The sequence below is a fragment of the Anomaloglossus baeobatrachus genome, chromosome 11 (assembly GCF_048569485.1).
Source record: "Anomaloglossus baeobatrachus isolate aAnoBae1 chromosome 11, aAnoBae1.hap1, whole genome shotgun sequence".
Classification (NCBI taxonomy): Eukaryota; Metazoa; Chordata; class Amphibia; order Anura; family Aromobatidae; genus Anomaloglossus; species Anomaloglossus baeobatrachus.
The window spans coordinates 34402996-34417164 of NC_134363.1; the positions used below are offsets into that span (position 1 = coordinate 34402996).

General features: G+C 43.2%; 1 protein-coding gene across 1 annotated transcript in view; it reads left to right on the plus strand.

Annotated features, from left to right (window-relative positions):
* Positions 1-221: 221 nt before the first annotated feature.
* The window catches only part of ERF (ETS2 repressor factor), a 56014-nt gene continuing 42066 nt past the window's right edge, over positions 222-14169 (plus strand). The window contains exon 1 of the mRNA XM_075329178.1: positions 222-303. Coding sequence (XP_075185293.1) covers positions 279-303 — 25 coding nt within the window. The 5' untranslated portion in view covers positions 222-278. The remainder of the gene's footprint in view (positions 304-14169) is intronic.

The following is a 14169-nucleotide window of genomic DNA, read 5'->3' on the forward strand; positions in this document are numbered from 1 at the left end:
ACACCCGCCGTACACACAACTCCCCCAGTCCTCCGTCACCAGGACGTGTGCTGCGCGTCGGTGAGGAGGGGGTCGGTCTCCATGGCGACGCTGTGTGCTGCGTGACGTCATGAGGGGGCGGCTCCCCACGGCGTGGGCGTCCCGCGGGTGTAATGTGAGCGCGGAGGGGGGGGGGAGGTAGGAGGAGAGACCGGGGCCCGAGCGGGAGGTGGAGACGATCCTCACACCGGAGCCAGGCACCGAGAGGAGAGCAGAGCAGCAGTCAGCGGGACACAGCCATGAAGACCCCGGCCGGCGAGCCAGGTAACACAACAAGTACAACTCCGCGAGTCTGCGCTCCGGCCACATGGCGCCCGCGCCGCGCACTTGTTGCTGCAGAACTTTGTCGCGCACACGCCGGCTGTGATTGTGTCACTTCCATATATCGCGATCACTCGTGCCGTGCACTCGCAGTGACCCCTGCCCTCCAGTGCAGCCCCCGATTGTAGCGCTGTAGTTTTGTGATGACACTTTGCACTGGGAATTCCGTGCGCCCCCTGCTTCTCCCCCACTCCGGTCACGCCGTGGATCTGTCCCTCTGCAGACCCCGTTTTTAGGGAGCTGTCACGCCGTGCGGGGATCCTTACCACCGCTCGGTTTCTAGCTCCCCCGGTCCACGGGGGGATACATTGTATCCGATCTCAACGTTCCAAATGGAACTTTTTTTTTTTTGTTTCCTGCACACAACGTGCTCTTAAGGTGGCCGGGAGTGCAGGGGTTAAGCACTAAACTTTGTCCAGAAGCTGCTAATGGCAATTTACTTTCCATGAGCTAAGCCTGCTCCGTGGATTAACCCCTGGGTGGCTGCTCTGCTGGATAACGTGTGATAAGCCGAGTGATTTCCCCCCCCCCCCCCCCTTTTTTTGGGTTAGTGTCCAGGATTGTTGTTCTTGTTACTTGTTTGATGTTTTGAGGCTACCTCCTTGTCTGATGGCTGCTCATGGGGTGGTTGGGTTGGGATAGCTGCTTGTCACCTCACTTGCCCCCATTAATGTCCAAAACCTCCCGCCTCCATTCACCAATACTATTTTCCTCACTTATATAGTGCTATTAATTCCACAGCACATCACAGATGTGTTCACCACTGTCCCCATTGGTGCTCACAATCTAAATTACACTTTCTTCGCATTGGGGCTCGCAACCTTAATTCTGCTGTCCCCCGTCTGGGCTTGCAATCTTAAGTTACACTACCTCCCAAAAAAAATTGGTGTTTTATAAATTCCATCCCCCTTCCCCATTAAGGCTCACAATCTAAATTCCAACCCTCCTCCCCATTGGGGCTCACAATCTAAATTACGCTGCCCCCCCTCCCCATCGAAGCTCACAATCTAAATGATACTGCCCCCCCCTCCCCATCGAAGCTCACAATCTAAATGATACTGCCCCCCCCCCTCCCCATCGAAGCTCACAATCTAAATGATACTGCCCCCCCCCTCCCCATCGAAGCTCACAATCTGAATGATACTGCCCCCCCCTCCCCATCGAAGCTCACAATCTAAATGATACTGCCCCACCTCCCCATCAGGGCTCACAATCTAAATGATACTGCCCCCCCCTCCCCATCAGGGCTCACAATCTAAATCCCCCCCCACCCCCATTAGGGCTCGCAATCTAAATGCCACTGTTTAACCCCCCATCGGGCTCCCAATTTAAATTACATTACTCACCTATCGTGGCTCGCAATCTAAATTCCATCACTCCCCTCCCCATTGGTGCTCACAATCTAGATGCTACTGACCCCCATCAATGCTTGCAATCTAAATTCCACTGATGCCTCCCCATTGGGGCTCACAGTCTAAATTCCACTGTCCCCATTGGGGCTCACAATCTATATTCCACTTTCCCCACATTGAGGCTCACAATCTAAATTTCACTGTCCCTGTTGGGGATCATAATCTAACTTCCCTAGCAGTGTAATCTGGAGTGAGAGAAACCAGGAGGAAACCCACGCAAACACGGGGAGAGCATACAATGATCAACCACTTGAAAATGTCCATTCAATCCCGGAGGTAACAATCTTTTCCCATTTTTTTTTTTTTTTGCATGTATAGTTTTTTTTTTTTTTTTTTAACGTCTATTGATATGTTTGAAGAATTAAAAAAAGCGTAAAATTATACCTACAACAGAGAATAACGTAAAATCAATGATCAGTCTTCTTAAATAACCGCTCTTTAATCATTGGCTTTCCAGCGCGTAACTTTAATTTTTTAGTTTCGATGCGCCTCCTATGAACGCCGTTCAGTTTCGACCCCAACAAAAGTATTTCCAGGTGTCTATTTCCTTAGGACACAAGCTGTCATTTCTGGTGTCCAATCTCCCTCCTTTTTTTCTTTTTTTTTTCTTTTTTTTTTCTTCTTCTTTTGTAATGTTATTTAGTATCCCCTTTCCTTTTTATTTGGCGCCACCTTAAACCCACCCCCCTCCCTGGGTAGCCTGATTGTCTGTCTTTTGGAATTTGAAGCCTTTCCCCCCCTCCTCTTCTTCACCCTCCTCTTCTCTCTTCCTAAAGTCTATTCTGCTTCTGTTAAGACTTGTCCCTAATTGAGGCTCCCGAAACGCTCACATCTATTTTTTTGGTTTCTTTAAACCTGAGCCAAGTCCGTATTACTAACACAAAAATTAAAAATATATTCCTTTTTAAATATTTTTTTTTTTTTTTAATAATTTTCTGCCAAGTATATAAACTTTTATTATTTATTATTTTTTACATATATTTTTTATTTATTCCATGGTGCTTTACAAGTTTATATTCTTTTTAAATTTAAAGTATATTCCTTTTTAAATATTTTTTTTTATTTTTTAATAATTTTCTGCTAAGTATATAGGCTTTGTGCATTATTATTATTATTATTATTATTTATTACTATTTTTTTTTTATTGATTCCATGGTGCTTTACAAGTTTATATTCTTCTTTTTAAATTTAAAATATATATTACTTTTTAACTTTTTTTTAATCATTTTCTACCAAGTATATAGACTTTGTATTATTATTATTTATTACTATTTTTTTTTTTTTATTTATTCCATGGTGCTTTACAAGTTTATATTCTTTTTAAATTTAAAATATATTACTTTTTAATTTTTTATTTTTTTTTAAGCATTTTCTGCCAAGTATATAAACTGTGTATAATAATAATGAATAATAATTATTATTAATTTTATTTATTCCATGGTGCTTTACAAGTTTATATTCTTTTTAATATAAAATATATTCCTTTTCAAATATATATTTTTTATTTTTTGTAATCATTTTCTGCCAAGTATATAAACTTTGTATTATTAATAATAATAATAATAATAATAATACACAAAGTTTATATACTTGGCAGATAATGATTTTAAAAAAATATATTTAAAAAGGAATATATTTTAAATTTAAAAAGAATATAAACTTGTAAAGCACCATGGAATAAAAAAATATAAATAATAATAATAATTTATTTATTTTAAATTATTATTTATATTTTTTTATTCCATGGTGCTTTACAAGTTTATATTCTTTTTAAATTTAAAATATATATTACTTTTTAACTTTTTTTAATCATTTTCTACCAAGTATATAGACTTTGTATTATTATTATTTATTACTATTTTTTTTTTTATTTATTCCATGGTGCTTTACAAGTTTATATTCTTTTTAAATTTAAAATATATTACTTTTTAATTTTTTATTTTTTTTTAAGCATTTTCTGCCAAGTATATAAACTGTGTATAATAATAATAATGAATAATAATTATTATTAATTTTATTTATTCCATGGTGCTTTACAAGTTTATATTCTTTTTAATAAAAAATATATTCCTTTTCAAATATATATTTTTTATTTTTTGTAATCATTTTCTGCCAAGTATATAAACTTTGTATTATTAATAATAATAATAATAATAATAATAATAATAATACTACACAAAGTTTATATACTTGGCAGATTATGATTTTAAAAAAATATATTTAAAAAGGAATATATTTTAAATTTAAAAAGAATATAAACTTGTAAAGCACCATGGAATAAAAAAATATAAATAATAATTTAAAATAAATAAATTATTATTTATTATTATTAATCACAAAATTTATATACTTAAAAGAAAATTATTAAAGAAAATAAAAAGTAATATATTTTAAATTTAGAAAGAAGAATATAAACTTGTAAAGCACCATGGAATAAAAAAAATATATAAATATTTTATTTTAAATTATTTATTATTAATAATAATAATAATAATCACAAAGTTTATCTACTTGGAAGAAAATGATTAAAAAAATATTTTTTTTATAAAGGAATATATTTTAAATTTAAAAAATATAAACTTGTAAAGCACCATGGAATAAATAAAAAAATATTTAATATTATTTTTATTTATTCCTTGGTGGTTTACAAGTTTATATTCTTGTTTTTAACATAAGTACAAAGTATCGAACTCCTCAATTTATTACATTAATAAGCATCAACCTGATTTTTGTCTTGTATAAAAAATAATAAAAAAATAGATATATAGAGAGAGAGAGATATAGATAGATATAGAGATATATTAAAAAAAATAGAATTGATTCACTCCATATTGCTTCGTTTTGCCTCTCCGGTGCGGAAAGAGTTAAGACCTTGCGTTAACTTGCAGGCCCAGACAGATGGAAATTCCTTGTAAACTTTCCACTGTTTAAATGTATAAATGTGAGTGTGTGAGCGCTGCTCCTGCAGTCTGTGTCTTTAAAGCTGTCCTGGAATCGGAGTGATGTAATGTTGGTTTTTTGAAACAGAGATTGAATTCCAGCCTTTTAGCTTTTGGCTCAAGGGATTAGAGAGAGGGTGGTGTGGTTTGGGATGGGGAAGAGGGAGGGAAGGGAGAGGGGGGGAGGTTGGTGCATTTAAAGAGATAGCAGCACCAGGGTTGCTTCCAGGAACAACTTGTGCTATGGAGTTGTTGTGGTTTGTATTTTTTTCTTCCCCAGTCCTTTCCTTGTCTGGGAAGTCACAGGGACAGAGTTGTCTTGTGTTATTGTGGGACACAATTTGCAAGGAGATTGGGGGGGAGGGGTTGTATTAGTTTGGTGCCTGTCAGACTGTGTTAGACAAAAGGCAGTATATAGGGTGAGTGGCCTGTTTGTGTGCTTTAGATATGCAGATTGTACAGAAGGTGAAGAGGGTTTTCACAATTGTAAATGCCCTCTTTTTATGTTCCTTTTTATTATGAGCCCCATCACCCCTTATATAAACACAAAAAGGAGCGCTTGAGATAACAGTGCCTTTACCCAGAAGATGGCTCCAGATAACACTGCCTTAACCTAGAAGATCCAGTTGGAGATTACATCCACATAGGCGTACGCTGCCCCCTATGGAATAAACCAAGGGTATGACTTGTGTACATAATGGAGTAGTGCGTATGGAATACACGGCCAATAGATTTCGGAGCAGGGCCCTTTAAATAAGTTTTGGTTAAGAAAAAAAACTATCCCTGTAGTCAAAGTGGAAGTTCAGAACTGGACGTCTTCCCAGCTTATCTGTTGCGTGCGCCTCCGATAGGGATTGTGTCTCTGTAGAGTCCGATTAAACACATTTCGATATCGGTAACTGTAGAATGAAGGCGCAATGTTAGGACCGTGTTCAGACTGGACTTGGCGCAGTTTTCGGAATACCTTGACCACTTAGGACAATCGTTATTTATATACAGTGGTTGCAGGGAGTTGTCCTTATCTGGTGGGATTCTCAATTATGTCACTCCTAAAGAACTATGTAAACACTCAAATTCCATATTTATATTTTTTTGGGGGGGAGGGAAGCAAGGGGGGTGTATGACATATTTTGGAAAGGCCTGGCTAAATGCTTCTATTACTGCTACCTCAGGGCTGTACAGTGCAGCATGAAGGCACTATATGGCGGCACTTATCTGGGTATTGTAGGGACGTTGCGTGCTGTAGATTTGCAATGTGCATGAGGTGTAAGTCTCTAGGAAGGTTTGTCATTCAAGACCTTAGTTTGATATACCGTAGCATAAAAGTTAGAATTGGGTAATAATGGGAGCCGGTCATGGCTGTTAATCACTGAGCAGGCCTTTGGCCCGAGGTTGGGCTCGCCGGCAGGCCCCTTGGCCCGAGGTTGGGCTCGCCGGCAGGCCCCTTGGCCCGAGGTTGGGCTCGCCGGCAGGCCCCTTGGCCCGAGGTTGGGCTCGCCGGCAGGCCCCTTGGCCCGAGGTTGGGCTCGCCGGCAGGCCCCTTGGCCCGAGGTTGGGCTCGCCGGCAGGCCCCTTGGCCCGAGGTTGGGCTCGCCGGCAGGCCCCTTGGCCCGAGGTTGGGCTCGCCGGCAGGCCCCTTGGCCCGAGGTTGGGCTCGCCGGCAGGCCCCTTGGCCCGAGGTTGGGCTCGCCGGCAGGCAAGCACCAGGGATGTCAATAAAGTACAAGTTAGACAAATTTCACACACCAGTTTTTGGCATCAGGCACAATCCGGCGTGTGCCTGATGCAACGGATCCGGTGCAGAATATGCAAAAATTGACTTGCCTGATCCTTTTTTTTTTTTTTTTTTTTTTTTACGGTTCCAATATACCTGATCCGTCAAAAAACTGATCCGGCGCATCCGTCTTTGCATCCTTTTCGTCCGTTTTTTTTTTTTTTTTTTTTTTTTTTTTGCTGGATCTGTTTTTTTTTTTTTTTTCAATACATAGGAGCATGCTCAGTTTACAAAAACTGATCCGGCGGCCGCATCCGTTTTTACCGCATTACGCCGGCGTCCATAGGCTTCCATTGTAAAACACGCCGTATCGCGCCGGATCCAGCGTGATACTTTTTTTTTTTTTTTTTGCCGGACAAAAAAATGTTCAAGATACGTTCCCTCCGGCCGCCGCTTTAGGCAATTATGACGGATCCGGCAAAAGCCGGATGCAACGCAAGGCCATCGGGCACAATTTGGCGCTAATACAAATCAATGGGGATAAAACGGATCTAGCGCCGGATCAGTTTTACCCGTTTGGGTTTTTTTTGGATTGTGCCTGATGGAAAAAAAACTGATGTGTGAAATTAGCCTAACGCTGAATCTTCCAGCCTTATGGATTCCTTCATCTATACTGGAAATAGAAGGCTCAAACACAATGTGAACAGAGCTTTATAATATGGCAACATTAAAACATAAGGGCCAGGGTGGGCCAACAAGTCTGTTCTCTGCTCCGATAGTGTCCTGTTTATTTTTTTCGGCGTACGCCTTACCATGGTAGTTAAGATTTCGTATCCTCCAAGGTTGACTTGGCCCAGGCGTAGTGCAAAGTGGTTCTTCTTCATCATAGTGATTTCCGTTTTTTGGGCTTTCTGATGGCCCTTCCGACAGTCACAAATGTGAGATGTGAACAGGCACTTAGCCAACGTTCTATATTGTAAGTGTATATAGAATATTAGCGCACAGGATATATTATAAGTTTTGCCAAATCTTAATGTAGTTGACAAGTGGCACTTATTGTTTGTATTGTGTGCGTGTTCCTGTATGCTGCGCTTTATGCCGGCGCTTGTTCTGGATTCCTGCCTGGCGTGTTTGTTGTCTATGCCAAACCGTTCCCCGGTCGGACTTGTTGCTATGGCCCGTTTTGAAGCTTCGCCCGGCACTTTGGCGCTGCTTGTTGTACAATCCGCTTCCCTCAGGGGTTAAGTTTGCCCAGGTGACACTTGTGGGATCCGCTTTGGATTGCGAGGCCGCTCTTCAGCAGTCACGCTCCGTGTGGAGGAGAGCCGCGTGGGATCCATGTTGTGCCCCCACAGCTCAGGCTGTGATGTGGAGGGGGAGATCGAATGTGGGAGAGAGGAGTCTTGGAACAGGGATAGTGAAGGATGGGGTGTTCACGTTCTTGGCTCGTCACATGAAAAGATCTTTGTTGTCCCCCGTAACAAATGTGTTTTTCGATATCTGTGACTTAAAGGGGAAAATGATCTTCAGTTTGGGAATAGATACAAATCAGAGGATCACAGTGATGTCGAATCCGAAGCTTTAAAGGTCTCGTCTTACTGGAAAAGACCCCTTTTAAATTGTTCTCTCCACTCTTGGCAAATGGCTAACTCTACTGGGGAAAACACAGCCAGGCAGGTATGACATGTCGGCAACTTGGTTGACTACCCGTCCTTGTAACACAGAGGGGTTGAGTTCACCAGAAGTGAGTATGGCCACTTATCTCCTCTGCACTACTAAGTACTAGTGATGAGCGGGCACTACCATGCTCGGGTGCTCAGTACTGGTAACTAGTGATGAGCGGGCACTACCATGCTCGGGTGCTCAGTACTGGTAACTAGTGATGAGCGGGCACTACCATGCTCGGGTGCTCAGTACTGGTAACTAGTGATGAGCGGGCACTACCATGCTCGGGTGCTCAGTACACGTAACTAGTGATGAGCGGGCACTACCATGCTCGGGTGCTCAGTACTGGTAACTAGTGATGAGCGGACACTACCATGCTCGGGTGCTCAGTACTGGTAACTAGTGATGAGCGAGCACTACCATGCTCAGGTGCTCAGTACTGGTAACTAGTGATGAGCGGGCACTACCATGCTCAGGTGCTCAGTACTGGTAACTAGTGATGAGCGGACACTACCATGCTCGGGTACTCAGTACTGGTAACTAGTGATGAGCAGACACTACCATGCTCAGGTGCTCAGTACTGGTAACTAGTGATGAGCGAGCACTACCATGCTCAGGTGCTCAGTACTGGTAACTAGTGATGAGCGGGCACTACCATGCTCAGGTGCTCAGTACTGGTAACTAGTGATGAGTGGGCACTACCATGCTCAGGTGCTCAGTACTGGTAACTAGTGATGAGCGGACACTACCATGCTCAGGTGCTCAGTACTGGTAACTAGTGATGAGCGGACACTACCATGCTCGGGTGCTCAGTACTCGTAACTAGTGATGAGCGGGCACTACCATGCTCAGGTGCTCAGTACTGGTAACTAGTGATGAGCGGACACTACCATGCTCAGGTGCTCAGTACTCGTAACTAGTGATGAGCGGGCACTACCATGCTCAGGTGCTCAGTACTGGTAACTAGTGATGAGCGGACACTACCATGCACGGGTGCTCAGTACTGGTAACTAGTGATGAGCGGGCACTACTATGCTCGGGTGCTCAGTACTGGTAACTAGTGATGAGTGGGCACTACCATGCTCGGGTGCTCGGTACTCGTATCTACTGATGAGCGGGCACTACCATGTTCGGGTGCTCAATACTGGTAACTAGTGATGAGCGGGCACTACCATGCTCAGGTGCTCAGTACTGGTAACTAGTGATGAGCGGGCACTACCATGTTCGGGTGCTCAGTACTGGTAACTAGTGATGAGTGGGCACTACCATGCTCGGGTGCTCGGTACTCGTATCTACTGATGAGCAGGCACTACCATGTTCGGGTGCTCAATACTGGTTACTAGTGATGAGTGGGCACTACCATGCTCGGGTGCTCAGTACTGGTAACTAGTGATGAGTGGGCACTACCATGCTCGGGTGCTCAGTACTGGTAACTAGTGATGAGCGGGCACTACCATGCTCGGGTGCTCAGTACTGATAGCTAGTGATGAGCGGGCACTACCATGCTTGGCACTCGGAATTTTTTCCCCACAATGGAGATCCATCTCCTCCGTACTACTGGACCAGCGATCATCAAGATTCCCTTGCCCGTCCTCTTGTATATATTCTGCGGTGCCCTCGCGGCCTCGGCTATTTGTGCTCGGAGTTTGAATTCCCGTTTTGCCTCGCGGAACATGCGGCTAATTACAGGCACTGAAATCCTATTTATACAATGGTAATTACATCAAATTCAGACAGCAGGCCCGAAGTGTTCCTACCCCTACATGGACTATGACAGGCCTCTCTCCGAGGCTGCCATGTATATATGCCAGGCAGGTTCTCTCCCAACCGATTTTATTTTACATTTTTTTTTGTTCTTTTATTTATTTTTTTATTATTTGACCAAAATGAATCCAAGCCCCATGTATATTATAGGATCTGATTGATGGCGGCTACAACCGGATGCACCGTAGATCTCCGGAACAAAGACTGGAACCCTGTGGATTTGGCAAAACAGAGTGGAGCGCTCTGTTGATGCCATACCTTGCTAAACTGCAAGTCCGGGTCCATAGTCCGGGTCCATAGTCCGGGTCCATAGTCCGGGTCCATAGTCCGGGTCCATAGTCCGGGTCCATAGTCCGGGTCCATAGTCCGGGTCCATAGTCCGGGTCCATAGTCCGGGTCCATAGTCCGGGTCCATAGTCCGGGTCCATAGTCCGGGTCCATAGTCCGGGTCCATAGTCCGGGTCCATAGTCCGGGTCCATAGTCCGGGTCCATAGTCCGGGTCCATAGTCCGGGTCCATAGTCCGGGTCCATAGTCCGGGTCCATAGTCCGGGTCCATAGTCCGGGTGATCCTCCTCAACCCTATACTATCAGGTTTACAATATACTTATATAATGCACAGGGAAGCTATATAATATTTTCCGTAAGTCACTCTGTGCTTATCGTGTATTCAAAGGTCGACTTGAAACTTTCCTACGTCTCCAACTTGCGTTCCGTCCCTTTAACTGCAAAAGTTATATCCCGTCCCTTTAAACCACATGGGGATAAGAGAAAAGCAGGAATGTGAAGAAAGGAAGATAATATTGGAACTTGCACCCGGGCACTGTAGATCTGAACTGTAACTTTACAGGTCAATGCTCCTGTGTGGTGTACTGCTGTATACATGTTGACGTACGCGCTTACATCGGGTAGGAACATGCCGACTCGTGTCACTGAGTGACTGTACAAGTGCTAATAACTTCACTCTTTGCAAGTAGCAGTTATCCCAATAGAAATTCATTAAGCCTCTTGGACCTGATGAGGCTGGTTTGTTTACATTTGAAAAGCGGAATGGAATGTGAAGGTTTCACTGCCTAGGGCTAAAACAAGTTTGATTTGTAAAATGAGCCTTAAAAAAAAAACAAAAAACCCCACCAGCCTCATCAGGTCTATAATCTATGCAAGTACACCAGCCTCATCAGGTCTATAATCTATGCAAGTACACCAGCCTCATCAGGACTATAATCTATGCAAGTACACCAGCCTCATCAGGTCTATAATCTATGCAAGTACACCAGCCTCATCAGGTCTATAATCTATGCAAGTACACCAGCCTCATCAGGACTATAATCTATGCAAGTACACCAGCCTCATCAGGTCTATAATCTATGCAAGTACACCAGCCTCATCAGGTCTATAATCTATGTAAGTACACCAGCCTCATCAGGTCTATAATCTATGTAAGTACACGTGCCTCATCAGGACTATAATCTATGCAAGTACACCAGCCTCATCAGGACTATAATCTATGCAAGTACACGTGCCTCATCAGGTCTATAATCTATGTAAGTAGACGTGCCTCATCAGGTCTTTAATCTATGTAAGTACGTACACCAGCCTCATCAGGTTTGTAATCCATGTTAATAAGTACACCCACCTCCTCAAGTCCTATGTAAGTAGACGTGCCTCATCAGGTCTGTAATCCAAGTAAGTACATCCACCTCATCAGGTCTGTAATCTATGTAAGTACGTACACACAAATTATAATCCTGATGAGGCTGATGTGTGTATGTACTTACATAGATTACAGACCTGATGAGGTGCATGCACTTACATGGATTACAGACCTGATGAGGTGGATGTACTTACATGGATTACAGACCGGATGAGGTGGATGTACTTACATGGATTACAGACCGGATGAGGTGGATGTACTTACATGGATTACAGACCGGATGAGGCTGGTGTGCTTGCTTACATAATTATAGACCTGATGAGGCTCATCTACTTACACCAGCCTCATCAGGATTATAATTTATGTAAGTAGATGAGCCTCATCAGGTCTATAATCTATGTAAGTACTTACACCAGCCCCATCAGGTCTGTAATCCATGTAAATAAGTACACCCACCTCATCAGGTCTGTAACCTTTGCAAGTACTTACACCAGCCTCATCAGGTCTATAATCTGTGAGAATCTGTGAGATTGTGTACAATTTTCTGAATATAGATAAGATATATAATGAAATTGGGGGGGCGGGGGCACGGTTTATGGATACACCTGGGCCCTATTTGACCACCAATGCTGTAATAAGCACTCAAATTCCTTGTAAAGGGGTTACCCCGGAATTGAAGTTGCGTCTTAATACCAGGGCTCTGCTGACGTGCAGAAATAAGCTGTTTTCTATATACAGTTGTGTATGATTAATTCTTGTTTGTCCCCCATTCATCAGGCAATTAGCGCTGCATGTTCTGTTCCCTTTGCCATATGGTAATGAATCGTGTTCCGTCGCTCTATTGTAAACCATATCTGCTTTGCCTCTTATTATCCATAATTGGTGTGGATTCCATATGTATGTTCTTCCATACACAAAGTGATTCGAGTTCTTGGAATCTCAAGTATTTCGGTCCCTCTCCGGTCAATGCACCTGGTCTTGGCTTTGTCGCGGAATTGGGATTCCTAAGACTTAAATGCTGATACACGTGACCCAACTACACAGGTATCTGGACTCCTATCTTTGGAGTCACCATATCTGCGTTTCGAAGTCTTGTTTAGACTGGAGTGCATCGTTGACGTATATCGGAGCCAACTGTCTTATGGATAACACTGGTGTTGCTTCTTAAAGACGTATTGTAGATGGAAGTTGGGTTTCTCAAAGTTTTAAGATCCATAATGGAGTAAGGGAGCACATATGTGGAGGCCAACAATGTATCATGGTCAACGTGTATCATTGACATGCATTAGTGTCCACTGTCTGGGTAACATTGGTGTTGCTGCTTAAAAATTTGAGAAATCCAACTTCCATCTACAATAAGTGGAGTAAGGGAGCACATATGGGGAGGTCAACAATCCCTACCCCCTTCCTAACTCAACCATTTTGTGCTTCCGAGATTTCTGAAGACGTTGTGGGTGGTGGTCATGCTTGGCCCACATTGTTTGGTGGACTTCAGAAGCCAACTGGACTTTTGCCATGGCACAGCTGTCAAAAATTACAATTGTCCCTCAAAATGAATCCATAAAGTTGGACAGCACTAGGAACTCTGTTAGGACTGAGGAATATCTGGTTATGAAGATGTCTTTAGGCTTGAAGAATGCCTGGTTGACAAGATGTCCTGCCACATGTATGGTCAAGTTTTTGGATGTAACCTTTATCTAGATCAGTGGTCCCCAAGCTTTATGACCTGAAGAGCCACGTTGAGCTTTGAAAGACTTCCAGCTCCTGTCTGTCACAGTAGTGACACCCAGAACCCCCATTACTGGTATAATGACAGCCAAAGCTTCTCCACAGAAATCACACTGAGGTAGTATTCTAAGGTCCAGGGGATCCCAGCCTACCCTCATCCAGTTCTACTCTTCTATGAGGACCTACTCACCAAAGTCACCATATCAAGACCTGCGCTTCATAGAGGTTTTAGACTAGGTGCTTATATGCGCCAAGCTGGTAGACATGGGCCCGTGAGCCACATGTGGCTCCTGCCCCTAACTGTAGTGACACCCAGAGCCCCCATTACTGGTATAATGACAGCCAAAGTTTCTCCACCGAAATCACACTGAGGTGGTATTTCAAGATCCTGGGGATCCTAACCTACCCCCATCCAAATCTGGTCTTCTATGAGGACCAACTCACAAGTCACCATCTGAAGACCTGCTGTTTGTTAGACCTGGTGTTTATGCACCAAGCTGGTAGACAGCCACGAGCCACACCTCATGGTCCCATGAGCCACATGTGACTCTCGAGCTACAGGTTGGGGACCCCTGATCTAGAACCTGAAATGTGTGTCATGCAAAGCCACTGGTGCTCCTAATGAAGCAGCTTGAACCCAATTCACAAAAATAAGGGATCTTCTAAAGAACCTTTTCCTCCCAAGAAGCTGTGATCTTCTAAAGAGACTTCTCCTCCCAAGGAGCTACCACCTGTTGTAGGTCAGTGCTCCAGGGAATCTTTTTATACTTTATTTTGGTTGATACTTGGAACCAAGGGCTATAAAATTAGAAGTTGGAAGAGCTTGTGAGAGTGGAACTTTTTAAGTAGACTTTTGAGACTCCGGTAGACATTAGACGAACTTCAGCTGTCTATTCCTCTATGTATGGTGGCTCTCCAATAGAGGATCGGAGAA